General features: G+C 45.7%; 1 protein-coding gene across 3 annotated transcripts in view; it reads right to left on the reverse strand.

Annotated features, from left to right (window-relative positions):
* The window catches only part of CPXM2 (carboxypeptidase X, M14 family member 2), a 141,829-nt gene that overhangs the window by 37,555 nt on the left and 78,238 nt on the right, over window positions 1-26,036 (reverse strand). For all 3 annotated transcript variants that reach the window (XM_053910005.1, XM_053910006.1, XM_019424696.2), the window contains 2 exons: window positions 7,460-7,544; window positions 6,350-6,500 (listed from right to left, as the gene is read on the reverse strand). In XM_053910005.1, the coding sequence (XP_053765980.1) occupies window positions 6,350-6,500; window positions 7,460-7,544 (236 nt within the window). The remainder of the gene's footprint in view (window positions 1-6,349; window positions 6,501-7,459; window positions 7,545-26,036) is intronic.

The raw sequence follows: 26,036 nt of genomic DNA on the forward strand, positions 1-26,036 counted from the left end.
ACGAAGAAATGAAACACCTTCTCTCTCGTCCTCCCATCATCCGTGGGGTCTGGTGACTTGAGAAGTGAGTTAGCCACAGAACCAAACTGTCCAGCCAAGGGCGGTAAAAGGAGGGGGAGGTGGGGGAAAATGATAATTGTTCGGCGCTGAGCACGAGGGCACTCTACAAATGGCTCTCGTCTAGTCGTCCTGGCATCTGTGCATCAGGGATGGAAGGGCAGTGAAGAGCGACGATGAAGAAGGAGGGCAGCCTGCGTGCATTCCAGGGGAGCAGCGGAGTCCTTCTCGTGAACTCGTGGCTTTGAAAGGCAAGGCTCCAACAAGCCAGGATGGGAGGAAGGAGAGGAAGGGCATTCATGGTCTTTATCTAAAAAAGAAAGAGATAGGGGGCGCCCGGGCGGCTCAGTTGGGTAAGCATCCGACTTTGGCTCCGGTCACCATCTCGCGGTCCGTGAGTTCGAGCCCCGCGTCGGGCTCTGTGCGGACAGCTCGGAGCCTGGAGCCTGCGTCGGATTCTGTGTCTCCCTCTCTCTCTTCCCCCTCCCCTGCTCTCTCTCTCCCCCCTCCCCTGCTCTCTCTCTCTCTGTCTCTCAAAAATAAACAAACATTAAAAGAAAGAAAGAAAGAAAGAAAGAAAGAAAGAAAGAAAGAAAGAAAGAAAGAAACAGATATTTCAATCCCACTTGCTCTCCTTCTCCAACCCAGAAGTCCAAGAGACAGGAAGTCAGAGAAAGACAGCCAGACAGGAAATGGGAAGCAGAGGAAAGGTCCATGCAGGGAGAGCACGGTCTCAGCAGCACGCGGCAGGCCAGTCTGAGGAGAAAGGCGGCAAGCCATGGACCCCCTTTACTGGGATGACCAGAGGCCTGAGGGACAGAAATGTGGACTGTCGGATCTGTGCGGTTCTACGTTACATGCAGCAAAGCCCCCTTCTTATCCCTAAACCTCAGCAATACTCCCTGGTGTGAATAAACATCAGTGGAGACTGTACTCTCAAATCAAGGGGGTAGGGGACTAATGGCGTAAGCGGACCAGGCAGAGCACTGGGAGAAGACATGTGAAGCAGAAGGCAAAAGTGGCTGCCTGGAGACTGTAGGCAGCCACCCCAGGTAGCCCCAGAAATCCCGGGGGGCGGGGAGGGACACTAAGGACCTCTCATAGGTCCGTGGGGAGGGCTTGAGTCATTTCACTGGCATGTTGGGGGAAAAGGCAGAAGGACTTAGTCCCAGTTCTACAGGGAAGGGATTACCTCCGCTTTAGAACCCAAGCCCAGCAAAGCACAGAGTATTTCCAGAAGCTGGACAAGAGCACAGGTGCTGGGGGATGATGCTACAGCATGAACCGAGGTCTGATCTAAGCCAGAGCTCATGCCCTTTCCATCCACCCAGCTTCCCTGAAACGGACATGGATTCTTCTCTTTTTTTTCCAGATCAGACAAGGCCCAGGCCATGAGCAATGACGCAGACAGGCTGCCGCTGGTACACAGCCATTCCCAAGAGTTCTTCCAGTCTCATCCGAAAGAGGCTGGGGGCACCCGGGTGGCTCAGTCGGTTCAGCGTCCGACTTCGGCTCAGGTCACGATCTCACGGCTCGTGGATTCGAGCCCCACGTCGGGCTCTGTGCAGACAGCTCGGAGCCTGGAACCTGCTTCTGATTGTGTGTCTCCCTCTCTCTCTCTGCCCTCCTCTGCTCACTCTCTGTCTCTCAAAAATGAATAAAGACGTTGAAAAAAAATTTAAAGAAAAAGAGGCTGAGAAAACATCACCTTCAGCAAAGGAAGATAAAATAAAGGCCACAGCAACTTTGCGTGTGGATTCCTGTCTTTGCAAAGCCCAGGCCTGGGCCCCAAATAATGACCGGTTCCACGGGATAAGTGAGTATTCCAGCTGTGGCCTTTGTGAAAAAAAGTGAAAGGTAGCAAAGCAAATAAACTTCCAAGGTCTTTGCCGCCATGCTGACCCAGGGAAGCCCCTTCCTTCCCCAGTTTACCCATATTGATGATGGCTGGGGGCGCTGGCTGAAACATTCCAGGTCAGCAACATGGGCGGTGGTCTTGCAAAAGAACTATTTTCTCAGTGATTTATGACTGGGAGGGTCTGTGTATCAGGAGGAAGGAAGGGTCTCCCCTAGGAGGGACTCTGAGGGCCCGAGTCCACTCGCAGGAATAGACATGGGGCATCACCCCTTAGCAGCTCCCCCCACGCTTGACAGGAAACGAGCTCCTATCCCCAGACCCGTGCACAGCTCCCCGTGAGGTCCTGAGTCGAATCCGAGAACCCCAGACACGTCAGCACGGTGTGCAGAGGGAGGGCAGTCACTCAGACCTGGTGGCCGGGAAGACGAGGGGGGAGGAGTGGCGACTTTCCCCAGGGATCAGACACTCACAGTAGGAGCTGCCGAGCAGCACCGGGGCCCAAGCATCGCCATCCCCGGCCCTGAAAGTCACTTCCCGGCATCCTGGCCACGGTCTTGTTGCCCTGCGGGGAAATCGTGTGCAGAGCGATGGGGCCCTTTTCAGAAACAGATTCTACCCATGGCAGTATTGTTTGCAGTAACGAAATAGCTGAACACCACCAACACTGTGATCTTTTATTTTCTTTTTTTGAGAGAGAGAGAGCACAAGGGGGGCAGGGGAAGAGAGAGAGAGGGAGAGAATCCCAAGCAGGCTCTGCACTGTCAGCACAGAGCCTGATGAGGGGCTCGATCTCACAAAAGCACAAGATCATGACCCCCAGGTGCCCCCACACGGATCTTGAAGTCAACCAGCATGTGCCTTTTTTTTTTTTTTATGTTTATTTTTCAGAGAGAGAGACAGAGTGTGAGTGATGGAGGGGCAGAGAGAGACAGAGAGAGACACAGAATCCGAAGCAGGCTCCAGGCTCTGAGCTGTCAGCAAGGAGCCCGACGCGGGGCTCGAACTCACGAACTGTGAGATCATGACCTGAGCCGAAGTCGGACGCTTAAGTGACGGAGCCAACCAGGTGCCCCAGCCAGAGCGTGTCTTAACCTGAAACATTCACGGTTAAAAATGTATCTTCCTAGGCTCTCCCCAGCTTCCGGCATGCACAGATCTTTATGCGTACTCATCCAAAATGGACGAGACCGTTCAAATGTGGGGAAGAGGACTTTCTTTTTAACGTCTTAAAAAAATGAACCACCTAGAATGCATTATGCTAAGGGAAATAAGTCCATCGGAGAAAGATACATACCATAGGATTTCCATGGGAATAAAAGGCATAAGCCTAGGGGATATAGTCGATGATACCACAACAGTGTTTACGGTGACAGACGACAGCTATACTCGGAGTGAGCACAGCATAACATATAAACTTATCAAATCGCTACATTGTACACCTGAAACTAATGTCACATTGTGTGTCAACTATGCTCAAATAAAAATAAAAAAGAATACGGGCACCTGGGTGGCTCAGTCGGTTAAGCGTCTGACTTTGGCTCAGGTCATGATCTCGCCAGTGTGTGGGTTCAAGCCCCGCATCGGGCTCTCCGCTGTCAGCATGGAGCCCGCTTCAGATCCTCTGTCCCTCTCTCTCTCTGCCCCTTCTCCACTCATGCTCTCTCTCTCTCTCTCTCAAAAAATAAACTTAAAAAAAAAAAAAAGAAATAAAAAAGAATAAAATATTTTTTACATTAAAAAAATTTCATTGTGGTAAAAGACTTACATAATTCACCATCCTGAGCGTTTTTAAGGGCACATTTGAGTAGTGTTAAACATATCTGCATTGTTGTAAGACAGATCTCTAGAACCTTCTCATCTTGCAAAACTGAAACTGTAACCATAAACAACTGTCTCCATTTTCTTTTAGTTCTGAGCTTTAAAAATCCTATTAATAGACTATGGCATGTGGTAATTCATTTTCCAGTTCAAAAGTTTCTGGAAACATTACTCACGACGGACTTGAAAAGAATCACCACCTTCCTCTGCCCCGACCTGAGGGTTCACAGGAGGATGGTAAGAACAGAACAAAGAGAGCAGAAGCAAAGGTAAATGAATTTTTCATAAATAAGAGTTCCAGGAAAAACAGGCTCCGGGCGGTTGCATTCAGACCACAGAGTCACCTTAGGTCTGAGCGGCTGAGTCGGTTCGGTAATCTCTGCCTTTGGCCTCGTGAACTTGCACAAAGGGACCGTGCCAACCACAGGGCAGTGAGCAAGGTTCACTTGCCCACGTGGACTTGGGGGCCCCTGCGCGGCCCCAGCCCCTCAGATGTGACCACCACCACGTGGCGTCACAAAGGCCAGCTCCCCTCTGGGCAGACTGCTAAGTAGCTGTGAGACGAAAGATGGCTCTAAATATTTGGGGTGGGAAAAGAGCCCCATTCCAAGTCTGCACTTGAAACCCACCTGGAATTCACACTGTTAACTCTGTCTTTGTGTTTAAGTTGCCCCATGGACCTATCTTCAAACACACACACATCCCAAGAATAACTTCACAGGGAAATATTTATTTCATGAGACTCTCACAGGATGCCCTTTGCCCCTTACCAACAACGGATGAATTCCTGCCCACAGACAGACACCGGGACCTTCTCTTTAAAGCAAGCAGACTGAAGCTGTGCCGAGCGACACAGGAGCACACAGGACCGCTCACATACCCTCCTGCATCTGTGTCTCCAGTCTGCGCATTCCAGAAAGCCTAGAGGCCCTGGGCCGCAGCACACGGGACCTATGATTGCAACTCCAGCAGAAACCAGCCCCATAGGAGGCCCAGGTCCCAAACCAGGCTGGCCTCGAACATCCTCTCTGGATCAGCCTTGAAAACGCACACGCCCTTGGAGCCAGCGATCCTGTTTACTGTAACCTAATGTTAAACGCCAGTCCTATAAATTGAATGATCCTGTAATTTAGACAAATAAATAATCGTGGAAGCACACAAGGGCCCAGAAACAAAGACATTCCTTGTGCGGTTCGTTATGGAACCAAAACACTGGGAACAAAACTGAACACCCAACTGCAAGGCAGACTAAAAACAGGACGTGGTCAACAGACTAGACGACGCATTCACAAGACAGATGGTCTCTAATGGTCTTAATGACATAAAAAAGGCTTCACGATCTAGTAAGTACCAATATATAACAAAGAATCTGTCTGGTGCAAGTGTGAGTAGGTAGGTAGAGAGGCCCATCTCTCTCACCAATGCAGAGTTTGTATTCTAAACATTCATCCTTGGCGAAGCAAGAACGTGGATATTATGGGATTGAGAGAAAGGCAATAAGTGACATTAAACATGCTTTGAAAACACAGCAAATGTAAGTTCACGGTGGGGGGCTGGATGGCGACAGAAATGGCCTGATGGCCACTGTAACACCTGAGAACATCAGAGCTGGTGGTTCACTTCCTCCAAGTAGGGGAACCCCAGAAGTGGCAAGCCCTCACTCTCTTGTTGGGCAAGAATGGTAAGGAAAGCTAGAACCCAAAGCTGAACACTTTGCACCCTAGGGACCGCCTGCAGGTGGACAGGGATGTGGAAATTCCTACAGGCCCTAATGAAGAGCCTTAGGAACGTTCTAGGAGCCCACTTCCTTCCCTGAAGATGTCCAGTCAGGATGAAGGGGCTGCCATCCACAAGGCTTCCCATGGGCACAAACTCACAAGTTCTGAAAGGCCAGACGGAGCCGGTCATGAGCCAGACCAGATCAGCCTGTCCAGAGCAGGTACCAGCAAGGATCCAGACGACATGTGTGAATTCAAGCCCGCCTCTTCCTGCCACCCTGAGGTCACACCCAGATGCCACCGTGTGAAAACAGGCCACGGGGAATACAACGACCTCAAGGGACAAGCGTTTACCCCAAGACACAGGCACCCAAGCAAAGCGACTTCAACCGAAAAGAGGCGACATACACGGTCACACGAACCCACCCACGGTCTGGGTAGAGGAAGAGTAGCAGGAACACTCAAAGACAAGGAAACATGCCACCAGAAATTTGCTCTAGTTTTTTTCTTTTGCTTGCTTCTGAGTGGTGGTGTTGAGTGAATTTTCAACCTTGAAACATGCATCATCTTAAAATCCCAGTCGGCAAAGCACAGCTGGCACGTCCATTTGCTACTACCCCCCAAATATCCGTGGTGTTTCCGAGGAGGGTTATGGGAGATTTTCATTTACTTCCTTTCCGCTTTGCTCTGTTTGCTAAACATTCTTCAATAGATGTGGTATATATATATATATATATATATATATATATATATATATATATATTTTTTTTTTTTTTTTTTTTTTTTTTTTTTTTTTTACACGAGAAAAAGATTGCTTGGCACGTCTGTAGTCACCTTGGCCAGGCACCCGTTCTCCACCAGCACCCCACCTGCAGCAAATACGGAAAAGCAAGCCCACCTGGCAGCGGACAGCCCAGGATCTCCATCCTCATACAGATGCTCCCGTTGTCGAACCAGGACCGTGGATTTATGCGGATGTAGCGGGCCACCATGGGGACGGGCAGCTCGTTGAGAACAGGGATCTCTTTTTCACTGTTTCCTTCAAATATCTATTTATGCATGAGGGGGAAAAGGGAGGATCTTTCAGAGCCTGATTGCCAAGGGATAAAAGGGTCAGTAAAACTATTCACTCCAAAAGACTTTACTGAGAAACGCCCAATATGTGCTGGGCATTGAAGGGAGAAGAGAAATGAATCAGGCGTAGACCCTGCCCTCAGGACGCCCCCAATCTCCTGGGGCAGCGGGGAGAAAAGGAGGAGGTAATACTTAGATAATCCGGGCGAAGGCTCTTAGTGCCATGACAGAGGGACAGCCACGGAGCTCTGGGATTTCAGAAGAAGGGAAGGACCAGACAGAGCTTCAGGGAGCAGGTGGCGTGTGAACTGGCCTCGAAGGCAAACTATTTAGATCTGCAGGGACGGCAGGGATTCTAGAGAAAAGCAGCAGCAATGACTGGAGAAGCCCAGAGGTGGGATTCAGAAAGAGCAGAGTAGCTAGCTCACTGCCACTGGAACACAGGAGGAGCGTGTGCAGGGGGTAAGAACGAGAAAGAAGGTTGAAACCGGAGGCTGCCGTCAGCTTATCTAAGACTGTGGACACCACGTTAGGAAGGACGCGCCTGAGAACCGGAGGAAGAGGGTGGCATGGTCAGAACCGGCGGATCTGGAGCAGATCACGGAGCGCAAAGATGGGGGTCACCGAAGAGGCTGGGGAACTGCTGTCACTGAGCCGCTGTGAGGGACCCCAGCATACTGCACGCGCCACCAGTCTCCCAAGGCTGACCTGGGAGCTGTGGAAGACACTGCGTCCCAGCAGCTGGGATCGCACATTACCTCCAAATGGGCCACCTGGCACTGAGCTTCGGGGCACGGCCGAGAGGGGCGCTACCCGTCATCGGCGTGAGTTGACGCGGAACCCGCGGACAGTGAGGGGGCACCCACTGCCTCTCTCCGCACACACCCGCACGGCCGGACACCAAGGGCGCGCACAGAGGGAAGAGGAAACTCACCATGTCTCCCGATCCATTCTTAACAGTGACCCACGTGTGGCTGTCATTGCTCACCATGACCTTGTAGGAGGTCACCCAGTCGCTCCTAAGAGAAAATAAAACGTCACTGGGACTACACGTTGTAAAAGGTCCACCCCGAACAACACGGTTATGAACGGCACGGGTACACTTCTACGGGGATTTTTTTCAATCCAGTTCAGTACTATAAATGTATGTTCTCTTCTTAGATTTTCTAAGAACGTTTTCTTTTCTCTAGCTTATTTTATTGTAAGAATACAGCATATAATACGTGTATCATACAAAATATGTGTTAATTGACTATTTATGTTAACAGTAAGGCTTCCTTCTGGTCAACAGTAAAACAGTAAGCTGTTAAGTTGTTTTTTTTTTTTTTTTTCATTTTTAAATGTTTATTTGAGAGAGAGAGAGAGTAGGGGAAGGCGAGAGAGAGAAGGAGACAGAGAATCCCAAGCAAATTCTGTGCTGTCAGCTCGGGGCTCAAACTCACAAACCACGAGATCGTGACCTGAGCTGAAATCAAGAGTCGGACGCTTCACCGACTGAGCCACTCAGATGCCCCAGCGGTTAAGTTTTTAGAGAGTCAGAAGTTATAGCCAGATTTTTGACGGCACAGGGTGTCGGCACCCCTAACCCCTGCATGGTTCGAGGGCCAACAGCAGGTCCCAGAGGTGGCAGACGCTGTTTCACACCCTGGCCCCACTGCTCACGCTCCCTGTGGCCTCGGCCGGCTAACCGACCCGTCTGGGCCACTGCTGACTCATCTGTAAAAAGAGGGTCTTATAAGCACCAAGCGTAAAGGATGAACGTGAGCCTTCGATGGTTTAATACTCCTTAAACACTTAGGAGAGTGCCTGGTCTCTGCTCAGCTCTATCTGCTGATCACAGATAAAGACACAAGCGTTTACGTATTTGTTGATTCTGCACATTACATCACACACAATAGTCGAGTTCCACGTGGAAAAACCACCTCAGTAAAAACTGCCAAGTCCCTCTAGAAATTTCCTTTGGAAAATGACTTGGGAACATAACACACTAGATGCCACGAACCGCAAACCTAACAGTCTGACTAAGAGACGCTGGGCTTCTCCTTGGCTGTCCCTCCACCCCCAGCAATGATCCAGTGACAGCTGGGCCCAAAGCCAGACCCACCATCACCTCCCCCCCCCCCTCCACTGCACAGAGATCACAGAGGTGACAACGCCCATGAATGGACTTCCCACAGTGGGGGTCAACCCGATAGACCATGCGAAACAACCACCTTCGTGTGGAAAACACATCTTTTTCCCTCGAGCCTCAGTCGTTTATAACATTCGTTGTTAATCGATACGGAAGATTCTTTCTGAGCACCGTCCTTCTTAATTTTTAAAATACTGGAACTAAACACCAATGTAGTGATCCTCTGGAACATTCCGCCAGGTGAAGCCCTCGGAGCCCTTCTTTTCCTCCTGTGAAATCTGCCTGGACTCAGGACCAGGTATATCCCGCTACGGTTCTGAGTTTCTGGATCAGTGCCGCCTAGTAAAGTTCACGTAGAAAGATGTGCCGCGTCTATTCATTCTGGCTCATCTGACTTGTGAAAATCACTCCTAGGTGCTTTCATTCGTGCTTGGAAACAAACCCTCCCCTCCAGCCTTCTCTCTCCCCTTCTGTCCTCCTCACCAGCTTCGTCTGAATACCTGCCGGAAGCCAGAAGCTGTCCAACAACCTGTCCCCCCCACCCCCGGGGAGGGTGAAGGCTGAGCCCACGCCTGCAGATTGAGATGCACCAGGCACGTCTTCTGAAAGGCACCTCGGCACAGCTCAGGTCTTTCGCGCTGGAAAATAGCCTTGCCCGAAACAGCAACCCGTTTCCCACATTCAAATAACCTCCAAAGGCCTTGCAGCTGCAGCCCCTTTTGTTATCTGTCTGTCTGTCTGCTACTAACACCCCCACAGTGACACGGCAAGGCAGCCCGCAGGGGTGAAGGGCGCATCCCATCTACAGAGACGGAGGTGGTGGCCTTAGGAAGCCTCTGAGTCAAAAGAAACACACAAGGGACGCCTGGGTGGCTCAGCCGGTGAAGCATTCGACTCCTGATTTCAGCTTCGGTCATGATCTCATAGTTCATGGGATCAAGCCCCACGTCGGGCTCTGTGCTGACAGTGTGGAGCCTGCTTGGGATTCTCTTTCTCTCTCTCTCTCTCTCTCTCTCTCTCTGCTTCTCCTCCGTTTGCATGCGCACTCTCTCAAAATAAATAAACATTTAATTGAAAAAAAAAGACATACAAATAAGAGAGGGGCAGAAAGAAAAATTAAAAAGCTCTGCAAACAAAAGGGGAGAAAGAAACAAATGAAAACCAAGTAACAATTTCTCAAACTTGAAACAAATGTGGACAAATCCGCTAGTTATGTTTGAAGGGCAATGAATTGTTTACGTGGCTCTGACCTCTGCTCTGAACCCCAGACCTCCATCATTTGTTCTGTCTGACCTCTCTCCACTTCTCATGCCCCACCTGAAATTGACCTCGCCCCAACCGACTGATACATGTCTCCACTCTGAGCCCCAACCTGGGCCAGACCGAGCCTCTGCCTTAGAGAAGGTACTGGTATCCCCGCAGGGGAACAAAATCCCTGGGTCCTCTGTGGCGCCCCACTCTCTCTCCCCCACCTGCCCACCTCCACTCAGACCATCACCAAGTTCTGCCAGTTTCACCTCCCGGGTTGTTTTCTAGAATCTCTCCAACTCTCTCCAACCTCACTGCCACCACCCCAGCCCATTCTCTCTGGCCAGGACCGTTGCATTTCCCTCCACCTGGTCTCTTGGCATTGAAACTGCCTCCCCATCTATCCTGCAGTCAGAGACTGGCTTTTCTAATGAAGTATTATCATGTCACCACCTGCTTCAAATACCACTCTCTGGTGGTAAAGTCCCAATCCTCATGATGTTCTAGAAGCCTCTTGCTTACCTTTTGCTTTGTGTGCTCTTTCTTTCAATTCCTGATAGCGACTACACTCTCTCTTGTCTCAGGGCCTTTGCACATACTGTTTCCATCTTCTTCCTCTACCATCCTGTCTGCCTCTAAATTATTCAGACTTCAAACCATATCAGATAAGCCAGCCCTCATCCTGCAATCTAGCCAATTTCTTTTCTTATATGTTCCTTTCTTTCATGGTTTAATTCCACTTACACTTTTATATCCCTTTCTAGAATTTCCTGACGGTGTCTTTACCTCCTACTGGAGTATAAGCGTCTCAGAGATGGAGGAAGAAGAGACTATGGCACTTTAGAGGATGCAAAAGGAAGCCGATGTTCCTGGAGGGCAGAATGAGAAGCAGGGCAGGACAACTGGGACTGGGTGGGCTTTGCGGGCCACTTGATGGGGGTGCCCCTTCCTCTGCCAAGCAGTAGGGAGCCAGCCCCCTTGCTGTCCATCAAGAATGGTCAAAAGTACCTCGAGAACAATTAGAAAGTCTTGCAAAACTTCCACCTTATTAACAGCACACTTGGAAATCAGAGACTACCTTAGCGTCTCTCGTTTCCTCTATGAAACTGGCTCTCCCTCCTACCCCCTTTGAACTCCCGCTGAAACAGAAGTGATGGCAGAGGTCCCCCTGCCACAGGTTTGTGAATAAACAGCCTTCCACTCTATCTTGGGCTTAGCACGGCCTTTGACAATTCATACTACTGCCCATATTATGATTTTTTTCATTCTCACTGCTGTCTAGTATTCCGCTCAGAGGACGGACACTTTGTCCATTTTATTGCTATGGAGCATCTGAGTAGTTTCCACTTTGGGACACTATGAACGGTGGTTCTGTAAATATTCTTGCATGTATCTTTGGTGAATTTATACAAAGTTCTGCTTGGTGTATAATTAGAAATGGGATTGCTGGATCGCAGGGTCCCAGGGCATAGATGTGTTCAGCATAGTAGTTTTCCAAATTAGCTCTCTATTTATACGCCAACCAGCAAAGTAGGAGAGTTCTGGTTGCTCTGCATTCTTGTCAGCACTTGGTATTACCTTTCTTTTTCATTTTAGCCATTCTGAAGGCTGTGTCCTGTTACTTCATTGTGGTTTTTATTTTAATTTCCTGGATGACTAATGAACTTCGACATGTTGTATGTTTATTGGGCATCTGAATATCACTTTCCGCGAAATGCTTATTTAATTATTCCCCCCCCCCTTTTTAATTAAGCTCTTTCTCATTTTGATTGGTAAGAGCTCCTTATGTATTCTTTGTTTTGTTTTTTTTTTTTTAATGTAGGCTTCACATCCAGCATGGAGCCCAATACAGGGCTCAAACTCACAACCCTGAGACCAAGAGACCAAGACCTGAGCCGGAATCACGAACTGGACACTTAACCAATTGAGCCCCTCTTTCTATATCCTAGATGGGAGTTTTTTGTTGAACATATGGATTGCTACTATCTTCTACAGCTTGCATTCTCTTTTTCATTCTCTTTGTGGTAGCTTTTGGTAGAGTTTCTTAATCTTTACATAGTCAAATTAATCTTTCTTCTTTCTTTACTGTTTCCAGTATTTGTGCCTTTTTCAATAAATTTTTGCCTACTCCAAGATCATAAAGATTGTCTCCTATGCTTTCTTCCAAAAGCTTCATTGCTTTACCTCTTACGTTTAGATCTGCACGCCATACAGAGATGATGACTGTTTGGTGTGAGGTAGGGGTCAAGATAAGACTTTTTTTTTTTTTCTATCAGGGCTTCCAACTTACCTAGAACCACTTATATGATTATTTTCCTACCATGCCTCAGTGACACATTTGCTATAGATCATGAAATAGTATATGGGTGGGTGTGTTTCTTGATTCTGTTCCATTGGCTTATTTCCTATCTGGTATTAAACCCATCCTGTCTTGATTTATATAACTTTATAGTAAGTCTTTATATCTGGTAGTGTACATTTTCCCACTCTGTTTTTACTTTTTACAGTTCCCTTGACTATTCTTAGCCCTTTGTGCTCTCATATATAAATTCTAGAATCACCTTAGAATTTCCAAAACAAAGACCTCTGGATTTTAATTGGGATGGCACTAAATACATAGGTCAGTTTTGAGGCAATCAACATTTCTCAATGTTAAATCTTCTAATCCATAAACATGGTAATTCCCTCTATTTAGGTCTTGCTTTACTTATCTTTCGTTGGACTTACCCCTAGGTAGTTGATGTTTTCCATAATTTTATAAATGATATTACCTTAAATTCTATTTTCTCCTTGTTTGTTGCTAATAGGTAGAGGTACAAATGCTTCTTGTGTATTGATTTTGTACCCAGTTACTTTGCTAATTCATTCATTCTAATAGTCTAATAGGGATTCCTTTGGGTGTGTGTGTGTGTGTGTGTGTGTGTGTGTATGTACACACTTCACACTCAGCCTGGAGCCCAATGCAGGGCTTGAACTCATAACCCTGAGGTCAAGACCCAAGCTGAAATCGAGAATCAGACGTTTGCTGACTCTCGATTTTGGCTCAGGTCCATGCTGTCAGTGCAGAGCCTACTTGGGATTCTCTCTCTCTTCTCTCTCTGCCCCTCCCCTGCCTGCCCTCCCTCTCTAAATAAATAAATAAAGGGGCGCTTAGGTGGCTCAGTCGGTTAAGTGTCCAACTTCAGCTCAGGTCACGATCTCACAGTCTGTGAGTTCGAGCCCCGCGTCGGGCTCTGTGCTGACCGCTCAGAGCCTGGAGCCTGTTTCGGATTCTGTGTCTCCCTCTCTCTCTGACCCTCCCCCCATTCATGCTCTGTCTCTCTCTGTCTCAAAAATAAACGTTAAAAAAAATTTTTTTAAATAAATAAATAAATAAATAAATAAATACATAAATACATAAACATTAAAAAAAATCAGGGGCGCCTGGGTAGCTCAGTCAGTTAAGTGTCCGACTTCAGGTCAGGTCGTGGTCTCGTGGTCTCTAAGTTCCAGCCCCACGTCGGGCTCTGTGCTGACAGCTCGGAGCCTGGAGCCTGCTTCGGATTCTGTGTCTCCCTCTCTCTCTGCCCCTCCCCTGCTTGCACTCTGCCCATGTCTCTCAAAAATGAATAAATGTTTTTTAAAAAATTAAAAAAATAGGGGCGCCTGGGTGGCTCAGTCGGTTGGGTGTCTGACTTGGGCTCGGGTCATGATCTCACGGTTCGCGGGTTCGAGCCCCGCGTCGGGCTCTGTGCTGACGGCTCTGAGCCCAGAGCCTGCTTCAGATTCTGTGTCTCCCTCTTTCTCTGCCCCTCCCCCACTCATGCTCTGTCTCTGTCTCTCTCTCAAAAATAAATAACATTAATTTTTTTTTTAATTAGAAGAAAAAAAAAAACAGGCGCTTAACCAATGGAGCCGCCCAGGTGCCATCTCCTTTGGATGCTTTTAAGGCCATGATCATGTCTTCTGAACATTATGACAGCTCTGCTTCTTTATTTCCCACTGTCAGGCCGATTATTCTTTTTCTTGCCTTATTTATTTCACTGGCTAGGACCTCCAGTTCAATGCCAAAAGAAGTGGTGTTAATAGATGACCTTGTCTCATTCCTGAGACTGAAGAGAGGTTTAGGTGTTTCACCGCTGAGTAAGATGTTTCCTGTAAGCTTCTTCCTGTGTTTGTTTGTTTCTTATTTTAACCAAGTATGAGTTCGTGATTTTTCAAATAACAAGAAAGTCTGAATGTCTGCAGCTTCTGGCACTTACGCAGCTGGTCGGTTGTGTCAGGGTCAACATCAACGGACGTTCATTTTTCATACTTGCTCTCCCAGGGTTCTCAGAGAACGCTGCGAGAGGGCTCCGTCTACATTCATTTTTCAATATTCGTTGTTTGAGGGCTAAGGAGGTGTTTTTCGTACTTGCCTCGGGGTTCTAAGAAAACATCAAGATACACTCATTTTTCACACTTACTGTCTTTGGGTTGGAAGCTAGTTGCTGCAGCTGCATAACATATCCGTGTTCAGAAAATATCGGATAGTATCTTTCAGTTTCTATCAAATCACTTTCTAATGTTGTAACAGGACAGTGTGCAATTCCTGTTGTTTGGGCTTTTTTTTTTTTTTTTCATATTAGAAACACTATAGTTCTTGAAATGAGTTAGCACACACAAGCTTTAGACTCACTGCAGAAGCTCCAGGTAGATTCCACAGTATGTGCCCTGGAGCCCTTCACTGCAAGGGGCTTGACTGCACTCTACCATAGGGTTTTCTATAGATGTTATTTTTTCAGACTAAGGAAGCTCTTATTCATTCCTAGTTTAAAATGAAGCCTCTTTTTCTTGCTTTTAAACACAAATGGCTATAAAATTTTTCAGACGCCTTTTCTGCATTTATCAGGGTGATCATATTATTTTTCTCCTTAGTTCTGTTTATGTGGTGAATTATAGTGTTTGGTTACAACTGTGGCTAAACCACGCGTATATACCTAGAATAAATCCCACTTGGTGGTGACGTATGATCCTTTTTACGTACCGCTGAATTCAAGTTAGTAATATACTGCTTGACATTTTTTCTATCTATGCTCATGAAAAATAACTGTTGCATAATTTTGCGTTTTGTAACGTCCTCATCAGATTTTGATAACAAGGTTTATGCGAACTCATACTTAGGAAATGCTACACTGTTTTCATTCTCTATATTTTTTTAAGTGCCATTTCTTTCTTAAGTGTTTGGAAGAATTCAATCGAACTTTCTGAAATGGAGAGTTTTTTGGGTTTTTTTTTTGTGGGACGATATTTAACAATGAACTGATATTTTTAGTAGATATTGGACTACTCTGATATTCTATTTCTTCTTCCGTCAGTTTTAATAACTTGTGCTTTTTGAGGAATTGCTGTATTTTGGCTATTTTCAATGTTATTGGCATAAACTTGTTCTTAGTATCATTTTATTGTCTCTCTAACGTCCGTAACATTTTTAGCGATGCTCCCCTTTGCAATTTTGATATCGGCCATTAATTTTTTCCCTCTTTTCCTAATCAGCCATGAGTTTATTAATTTTATTCATCTTTACAAACAATCAACTTTTGATTTCGTTTACCCTCTCTATTATTTGTTTCCTACTAAGAACCATATAAAACCATGTGTTTCCTCTTAGGAACCATATGACCAAGACTGAAATGGTTAATTACCAACAATTTCCTAAGGGGCAAACTAATATCTTATTAATTTCTACTCTTATCTTTATTGTTTTCTTCTTGGTACATTCTTTAGGTTTGATGTGTTGTTCTTTTTGTACAGTTTCTTGAGATCATTAATTTTCAGTCTTTCTTCAATCCTAATATATGCATTTAAGGTTATAAAGTTCCTTCTGAGCACTGCTTTAGCTACATGCCATAATTTTTATATGTCATATCTTCCTTATCATTTAGTCAAAATATTAATTCCAGTTGTGATTTCTCCTTTAATCATGGACCGTTTAGGAGTACAGTTTTGTATTTTTATTATTATTTTGTTTTGTTTTGAGAGAGAGAGAGCACATAAGAGTGAGGAAGAGGGGCAGAGGGAGAGAGAATCTCAAGCAGGCTCGACACTCAGTGCAGAGTCTGACACAGGGCTCGATCCCACAATCCTGGGATCGTGACCTAAGCCAAAATCAAGAATCATCCAGGCACCCTTAGGAGTACAACTTTAAATTTCCAGGTGTGGGGGATTTCCCAGTTATCTTTCTATTACTGATTTCTAGTTTAACTCCATAATGAACAGAGAACAAACTTTGAATCACGTCAATCCTTTCACATTTGTTGAGACGTCCTTCATGGCTCAGTATATGGTCAATTTGGGCTAATGCTCTATGAGCACTTGAAACCAATGTCAGTTCTGTAATTATTACGTGCAGTGTTCCGCATACGAAATTCTGATCAAATGTCCTGTGTTATTCAGATCTTCTGTATACTTAATGATTTTGTGCCTGCTTATTCTATCAGTTATAGAAAGAGGTGTGTAAAAGAATATCAACCTGACGGTGAATTTATCTGTTTCTCCTTCTCCTTCTCTAAACCTTGGAGTGCATACAGATCTAAGACTCTCACATAGTACTGGCAGATTGGCTTTTATGATTAAAAATGTCCCTTTTTTATTTCTATCAAAGCTTCTTGCCTTAAAGTCAACTATGTCTGACATTAAGATATCTAATTTTGTTTTATTTTGGATAGGATTTTTTTATTTCTTTCGATTCGTTTACTTTTAAAATCTTCTGTCTCCTTAAACATAAACTCTGCCTCCTGTAAACAGCATATAGTTCAGTTTTATGAGGTTTTTTCTCCTTCAGTACAACATGATCATATTATTTTTCTCTTGGAGAATGCATAGTTCATTTAAATGTGATGCAACTAATGTTGTATTTGGATTTATATGTACCATCTTACTATTTGTTTTCTATTTGACCCATTGGTTTCATTTCCCCTTTATTTTTTTTTTTTGCATTTTTTATTTGATAAATCAAATATCCTTATTATTCTATTTTCTCTTTATTAACTTACTAGTTATATACTCACATTATTCTTTTCATAATTACCTTAAGTATTTCAATATGTATCCTTAAGTCACTAGTCTTTTTTTTTCAATATATGAAATTTATTGTCAAATTGGTTTCCATACAACACCCAGTGCTCATCCCAAAAGGTGCCCTCCTCGATACCCGTCACCCACTCTCCCCTCCCTCCCACCCCCTTAAGTTACTAGTCTTATTCAAATTATAATTTCTGCTGCTTCCATGATCGTACTATGACCATCCAACACTTCAAGCCCATGTACCCCCCCCCATCTTTTGCATTCTTTTGGAACCCAATTTTAATTTTTAATCCTATTTATTGTTAATGTTACTATGTGTACTAAATATTTATATTTAATACTTAATTCATCTTAGTGTATATATTTTTTGAACCTCCTAATAAATTTCCATTGTTTCATATTAATAATACGAATAAGATTTACAAACCTACTCATTGACCCTTTCTGGTTCTTCTTCATTTATTTTTGCATTTCCATGTTTCCATCCGGCTCATTTTTTTCTGCTTGAAGAACCCCCTCAGATACCGATGTTAAATCAGGTATGCTGGCAATAAATGTTTTCAGCTTTTATTGTCTGCACGTGGCTTTATTTCGTCTCCAGGTATGAATGATATTTTTGCTGGCAGTTCTAGGTTGACGTTATTTCCCCGTGGCACTTATAAAATTTGACTTTGTTGGCTCCCGAGGCATTGTTTTATTCATACACACAATCTGCAGCTACCGTCACGGCATTGAGTAAATGTACAGTAAGAATATGAGTACGGAAACGAGTGCAAAGCCCTTCAGCTCAGATCCAGCTTTGTCATTTACTAACTATATAAACTTGACACGCTGGCAAACCTTTCCGAAAATAATAAGGATAGCTACAAGGAGGTTGAACGTTAACTTAAAGATTGAGAGACGTTTCGGTACAGTGCTTAAGACCTCAGGCTTTGAGGGTCAAGGGGTCCAAACTAAAATCCTACTTTTTCCACCTATGAGCCATGACATGTATGAGAGTCATGTGACCTCCGAGCTCCAGCAGTGAAACAAGGTAACAGCTCTGTCTTTGCACAAAGAATGCAGAATTGAATGAGGTAATAAGGCACGTAGGGTCTGAGCACAGGGCCTGGGACATAGTAAATGATCCATAAATCTCAGCTCTTAAGAACGACACTATCGTGAATTAATACGCTGTCCAATGCCGTACGACAGGACTGCAGCTACGCTTTAAACATAATTCCGATGCTCCCCCAGACGCTTCTAGAAAGTGACTCCTCCTCAAGCTTAACCCTTTGCACCCCAGTAAGGGGAACAAACCTGACAAAGCCATAAAGAAATTAAGAATTAATTAATTAAATCTTCGTTAAAATTACGAAGGTTGATGATCCAGGATGCCAGAAGAGGTATTTGCCAATCCATAATGCTGTGGTAGGATTGAATCTCGCCTGAAAGTTAACACTGATAACACTGTAGAATGTGATAAGCCCCGCCCCTCCTGCACCTACTGTGTCACAAATATCGCGTCAACCTCAGGGAAAGAAAAACAAAAAAACAAAAAAAAACCAAGGTAAATTATACACGATCTCTTCGCTCGAGGGTTTTAGAGGTTAACGAGGAAGACAGGGAGGAAAGCTGGAAATCGGAAAAGAATGTGATTAAGTATTGTTATGAGGCGGTGGTGGCAGGTCCGTGGTGATGAGCCAGCTTTGGAGATCTCAGAACTATAATGCCCGTGTTTCCTGGCCTCTTAATCCTTGGGGGCAGGTTTGCAAATTCACAGCACTGTGTGGCTTTCTTCCACTTGCCTCAGAGAGATTTTTCCACATCCCAAAACCACCTTGACATTTCATTCTCCGTGACTGCACATTTCAACGCAAAGCCACGCAGCCCAAGTAAAGAAATATTGGTGTCAAAGACCTTCCGGCCGCGGGCAGACAGAGGGGACTCTCCTCTGGGCTCCAGCCGGCTCCCTCCCTTAAAACAGAAATCATAATGGAAACAAAACAAAAAGAAAGTAACAGGCCGAACCTTGTAGGAGATTTGCCACACTGCCTCCTGGTCCCGCTCAAACAAATGAATGTTTTTAACCATCAGTGGGCTTGCCAGTGAGTGAATGGAAATCTCCAAGGAAAAGAAAAGAGCTGTGCACTGAGAGAAAAGGGCAGAGCTGCCTCAGGGAACAATGCACCTAACGGTGCCGGGATCAAATCACAAAGCCTAGGACAACAGAAGCTAGAGAAGTTGAACCCGGGATTTCTCCCTGGACCCTCGAAGGGAACCAAAATGATCTCAGAACAGTAGCGCCCGCTTGGCTCCCAAAAGGAGCACGCGCAAATCCTCTCTGAGGAAGAGTCTTCAGTATAAGCTCTCGAGGTTTGGCCAAATTCAATCACATGGGAGCTCGCGATTTTTAAAAACCACGCGCACACACGAACACGCTGTCGGTGAGAAAGAAACAGCAGCAAATTTAAATCCCGAGGAACTTAACTGTCTGCAAAGAAACAATTCAAAAGAAACTAGAAAAATTATTATACTTGCTAAGATAGTTCAGCAAGGTGACTGGACATAAGACTACGATACAAAACTAATTACAGTTCTATACAGCAGCAGCCAAAAATAAGGTACTTAGAGATGAAATGAACAAAAGATGTGTAAGAAATTTATGGAGAAAGCTTCATTATTAAAAGACGCTTTAAAAGATATAAATAAATGGAAATCTATAACATGTTTGTGGAGAGAAAAATCGGGGCACCTGAGCGTCCACCTCTTGATTTCTGGTCACATTTCATGATTCATGGGATTGAGTCCCACGTTGGGCTCTGCACTGGCAGCTCGGAGCCTGCTTGGGATTCTCTCTCTCCCTCTCTCTCTCTCTCTCTCTCTCTGCCCTTCTCCCACTCACATTCTCTCTCTCTCTCTCTCTCTCTCTCTCTCTCTCTCTCAAAATAAATAAATAAAATAAACATTTTTTCAAAAAGAAACATTATAAACATGTCAATTCTTACCAAAAATCCCACAGCATATTAAAGAAACTTGACAAATGGATTCTAAAATTTACACAGAAGAAAATCATCAAGATACTTTACGAAAAGAAGAAACAGTGGAGGGAACTGTCCTATCAAGACATGAGAAGTTCCGGGCGCCTGGGTGGCTCAGTCGGTTAAGCGACCGACTTTGGCTCCGGTCATGATCTCAGGGTTCGTGAGTTCGAGCCCCGCGTCGGGCTCTGTGCCGACAGCTCAGAGCCTGGAGCCTGCTTCGGATTCTCTCTCTCTCTCTCTCTCTCTCTCTCTCACTCATGCTCTTTCTCAATCTCTATCAAAAATAAATAAAACAGTAAGAAAAAAGATTTTAGAAGTTATTTTAAGGAGCTTTAGTAATTAAGACACTGATAATGATGGGTATATAGACAACTTTATAAATGGAAGAAAACTAAGAGCCCAGAAACAGACCCATGCACATACATAAACTTGATAGAGATGTCTTTCATATCAGTGGAAAATAAATGAACTGTTAAATAAATGGTCTCAAGGCAACTGGATACTAATATTAAAAGAAATTGAAATTGGGGGCCTTATGTTTCACATCTTTCACAAAAATCATTACTGAATGGATAAACTACTTTAAAAACTTAAAATTTAAAAAAAAACCCTAAAGAATATATAGGAGAATTACCTCATAACTAAGAGGTATGGAAGGATTTTATACATAAGACAATCAGTTTAGCCATAAAAGACAAATGAATTGAGCTCCATTCAAATTAAACACTTTCACTTTTCAAAAGACATCATAAAGAAACCAGTGAGATAAACTTGAAGCTGGGAGAAAATATTTTGAGCACATTTAGCTAACATAAGGATGAATATGTAGAATATATTTTTTAAATTCTTTTTTTAAAAATTTTTTTAATGCTTATTTATTTTTGAGAAAGAGACAGAGAGTGGAGGAGGGGCAGAGGGAGAGGGAGACACAGAATCCCAAGTAGGCTCCAGACTCCAAGCTGTCGGCACAGAGCCCGACGCGGGGCTCGAACTCACGAACCGGGAGATCATGACCTGAGCTGAAGTCGGATGCTTAACCAACTGAGCCACTCAGGCGCCCCTGGTTTTTAAATTCTATAAACCAATGAGACAAAGAAAAACCACACACTGTAAAGATGGAGACACACGACAGGTATTTCATGGTAAAGGTAACAGAAATGGCAAGTAAACACAGGAGAAGGCCAACCCTATTGGTGGTAGGGGATGCAGGTCATGATGAAAGCTACAGATTGATGATACTCTTTCTATTGAAAATCAAGGCAAAAGTCAATACCAGTTGTTGGTGAGGGTGTAGAGAAACTCTAAAACACTACCGAAGAAAGAGCAGATACTCGGGTAACCGCTCTGGAACACGACGTGTCATTTTTCTCTTAAACTCCACCTTTGCATACTTTTCAACTCAGATACTGCACTCCTCAATATGGAACCCGGAGGTTTCCTTGCACACGTGCTCCAGGAGACAGAAGAGCGACATTATTTTTAAGAGCAAAAAGATAATAACAAAATAAAATAATGAAAAGTCAGAAAGGGAGCAATCCCGTCTACCTTAAGGAAGAGTGGTACCACTCACAGTGTCACAGATCCAGTGACACTACAGGTGACAACGTGGATGATCTTTGAGGCAGGACGTTGAGTGGAAAAAGACGAGTTCCTAACGCTCCCTCAGGTATAAGGTCATTTTTGTAAAGTTCGAAGCAAGAAAGAGAGTCGTTTTGCACGTGTGATCCACAGCGATAAGACGGTTTTTAAAAGGCAAAGGGGGATACACCCTCAGAAGGAGAATGGTCCCACTTCTGGGAGGAAGCACGCGTGGGATCAGGAAACAGCGCATAAATAATCCCAGCATTATTGGCACAAGTGGGTTCATGAGTGTTGGTTTCGTTGTAATGCTTAGTACCTTACGTATATTACATCGTTCCTTTGTATCCATTAAATATCACATAATGAAACGGCTAAAATACTTATTTGAATGTTGTATACATAACAGGCTTCTGCTTCCTGTCTCTCCACACCGGGATGTTCCCGCCTCCCAAACGTCAGTCTCTGTCCTACTCCTCTCATCCGTAGGCTCCAACCTCCAGGATTTCAGTATCCCCAGCTCAATCACCAAACGTTTGTTGGTATTTAAACAAGTTCTCTGGAACTGTACATTGTGCACAGCAATTGCTCTCAGTCACAAATGCTTACACATCTCAAGCCCATGATCAGCATTTCTCAGCCGCTTGCAAATAATCTCACTTTGTACAAACACCAACCCAGGCTGACGCACAGTCACTAACACAACTCTCAAAACTTAAGAAATCGAATCTTAAAAACATTAACTAAGCGTGAAATCTATACCTTAAGCTCTCCTCATTTATTTATTTATTTATTCATTTATTGAGAGAGAGACAGAGAGCATGAGTAGGGGAGGATGAGAGAGAGAGACAGAGACAGAGACAGAGACAGAGAGAGAGAGAGAGAGAGAGAATCCAAAGCAGGCTCCATCTCAGAGCAGGGCCCGACGCAGGGCTTGAACCTCAGAACCGTGAGATCATGACCTGAGCCGAAATCAAGAGTCAGACCTCAGACAACTGGAGCCCCTCAGGCACCCCACCTTAACCTCTTCTAATGAGTATTATGTAATATCAGCTGTTCTCGATAAGTAGAGATGAGACTCTCAAATATCTGAAGGTGTTCCAAAAAATAGCAGCGGACTAACAGATATCATTATATCTGTCGATACACATTATTTTGTGTATTCATCCCTATCGTTTTCAAGAGGTACCTTTTCGGGGCGCCTGGGTGGCTCAGTCGGTTAAGCATCTGACTTCGGCCCAGGTCATGATCTTGCGGTTCGTGAATTCGAGCCCCGCATTGGGCTCTGTGCAGACAGCCCGGAGCCTGGAGCCTGCTTCGGATTCTGTGTCTCCCTCTCTCTCTCTGCCCCTCCCCAACTCATGCTCCATCTCTGTCTCTGTCAAAAATAAATAAACTTAAAAAAAATTTAAAAAAAGAGGTACCTTTTCACCAATATCCCTCTACACGATGACCTCTGGAGCAGATGTTTTAGGCAGCATGACTCAGCACCTTGGCCACAGCTGAACAGCCCAACGGCGGGTACTAGGCCAATCACCGTACCTTGACAATGTGCCCAGAGCTGATTTCCCTACATGTGACACTTGACCCAAGTAGGGCCAATACATTCTTCCCTGGGATTTCGGATTTGAGATCAAGACATAGCTGCGGTTGTAAGTTGTAAACCTTGGGTGCTGATGGCCGTCCCATTCCCCATCGTGTAGCTGGGGAAGCAGAGGCCAGGCCACAGAGAGAGAACAGTGAGCCAGACACACAGAGAAGCTCAAAACCAGGACCCTTGGAGAGAGTCCCAACCGTGCTTGGACCCCAGGTTCCGGCAGAGAAGCCTGAGCTCACAACCCCCACTCCTGCTCTTAAGCTCCCCGACACACACAGTGTGTCTCAAAGGATAGGATTTGGTGATTTTCACCCCATGAAGTCCTACTCAAAAAACCAGCCAAGGGTTCAGTGATCCTCAAATGTGCGGCTTGCTACGTCTGAGGGAGGCAGAGAGTATAAACCCAGGCTGGGAAGCTGGCAATCATTCCGCAGGAGCCAAGCAGTTAAGCTGTTACCAGCTGTGTTTTGTGACTCCATAGGTCCGTGTGAGTCCATGGGTCCAATGGGGCTGGGACAACAAAGCAAAGATTAGGAGGCTGGAGTGGGTTAGCTATATCTTGCGACTTCAATCACGTATCTGTCACAGGGGAGACGACCTCCAGTCCAGACTGATGTACCTGGAAACAGGCGAGGAGCAGCAAGAACGTCAAGGGCAAGTGTTGTCAGAAAGCCCTACTGGCCCCACCAAGCAACCTGAGCCTGCTGAGGGCAGACAATTAAGTGCCCAGCCAGCCAGCAGCCAAATTCCCCACTGCAGCTTGAGGAAAGCAGCTGGATTAGGAAACAGAGATCGCTACCATCCCCACAGGGATATTTGAGAAGAGCCAACAGAAACAGAGCAGCCCGGTCTCCCAAATCCCACACTTTTCCTTGTGCTTTCCAGCAAAACTGAGTGCGGAGAGAAGGCGTACCAGCATTATCCCTGCACTCTAACATCTTCCATCTGTGAAGAGTAAATGAGCTCCTATATAAACACACGTCAACTCTGGTACTCAGAAACGTAGGAGATGGACTACAAACATAATTCCGGCCTCTTGCAAACCTCCCGACAAAAATACTAGGACCAGACAAGGAATATGTAAGCACTAAATTGGAATAGATATGTGTGCGGATGGTGGTGCTGTAAGGAGTTGGATGTAAGGCCTTCCAAGTAAGCTGGGATGCGGGCTTCTGCTCACGGTAGGCTATTGTCTCCCTTCTGCAGGGCTCTATACTCTGGCCGGTGCAAACGTGCGCACACACACGCGTGCACACACACAAACACGCACACCCTAGCAGGCCAAGGGTTACCACGTGCTTGCTCCAGAATGCCTGTTCCTAAGAGCCCTGCTTTGGGCTTCGTGGATTCTTGTTTTGACCTCCGAAGACTCTGAGAGCTATATCAATTTCCTACGGCTGCTGGAACACATTCCCACAAATTTAGTGGCCTAAAACAACATGTGTGTATTATCTCACAGTTCTGTGGGATGGAAGTCTCACTGGGCTCTACAGGAAGCCTCACTGGAGGCTCTACAGGAGAATCTGTTTCTCTGCCTCTCCCAGCTTCTGGAGACCACCCACAGAGTTCAGGCTCCTCTCTCCATCTCAAAGTCCTTAACTTCATCACAATGCAGAGTCCGTTTCGCCATCTAAGGTAACACACTCGCAGGTTCCAGGGATCAGAACGCGGACCTCTTGTGGGAAGACGTCTGCCCACCACAGGAACCCCACTCAGACCCTAGTTCCACTCTTAGACTCATTCCAGACCCCTTCCCTCCTTCCCCAGGCTTGTGGGTCCAGACACGTCCTACCACCTCGGTCCCAGCAGGATAAAACAATGGTTGCCTAATTCTGTGCGGTGAGTGGGAAGCTGAGGGCTAGGCCAGAAAACCGCAGCCACAGAAATCTAAGTCACCGCCCCCCTCAACACACCCATCTCTCTCCCAAAGCGGACAGCCGAGTTCAAACAGACACGCAGGAAATCCCTTCCGATCTAACGAATCAACGTTCGACGTCGCGGTCCACTTACCATAGTTTCGGTTACCTGGTGTCTCTCAAACCATTTGGCTTCTTCCACACAATGTCAGAAGCGCGTCCGGAAAGAGCTTCTCACTTTGTTTTTTACCCACCGTGAGCCCAACTGGCCAAAACAAATAGGTCATCGTACCGGCCATGGGAGCCTTCCGAAAATTCTCCCAAATCCAGCCCAACACTCGATGTGCTCTTCTGAGCCCTCCACCAACCACTGAATGTCTCCCCTACACTGGGGAATGCCCACTGGCCCTGGCTAGTATCACCGGGTGTATCTGTCTGTGAAAAGCCCCCATGTCTGCGTGTACAACAGTGTGTCTGAACGAGGGGGGATTTTGCCCCCCAGGGGACACATGGCAACGTCTAGAGACATTTCTGATTGTTATGACGGGGGGGGTCAGGGTACCAAGTAGGGTGCTACCAGCGGGGTCCTCTAGTGGGCGGAGTCCAGGAATGCCGCAGAACATTCTAAAATGTCTGCACAGGACAGACTCCCTAGCAAAGAGGTATCCAGCCCCAGGTGCCATCAGTACTGCTGTTTAGAAACCCCAATCCGACAACTCGAAAACAACAGGGTAACGCTCCATTCGCTTTGTTCAAACCCATCCTGAGAAAGGGCTAAGTGTCACTGGCAATTCATTGGCAAGGCAACCGAGACAGAGTTTTCAAGGGCTTGTCACCTTTTACCCATCGGGATGGCTGTTCTGTAATACCAGCTCCCTCAACGTGTTCCTGTTTACTTGCCGAGATAACGGGAAGGGCTCAGAAACAAACCCATGACCCACGAAGAGGGTGGGCACGGAAGCAACTTTGCAGAACACCGTTCAGCTGCCTGACGGCCACATGTGACGAACAGACACCGGTGTTGTTCCAAACGC

This window comes from Panthera pardus, unplaced genomic scaffold, assembly GCF_024362965.1.
Source record: "Panthera pardus isolate Hobbes unplaced genomic scaffold, ASM2436296v1 HiC_scaffold_22, whole genome shotgun sequence".
Taxonomy (NCBI): Eukaryota; Metazoa; Chordata; class Mammalia; order Carnivora; family Felidae; genus Panthera; species Panthera pardus.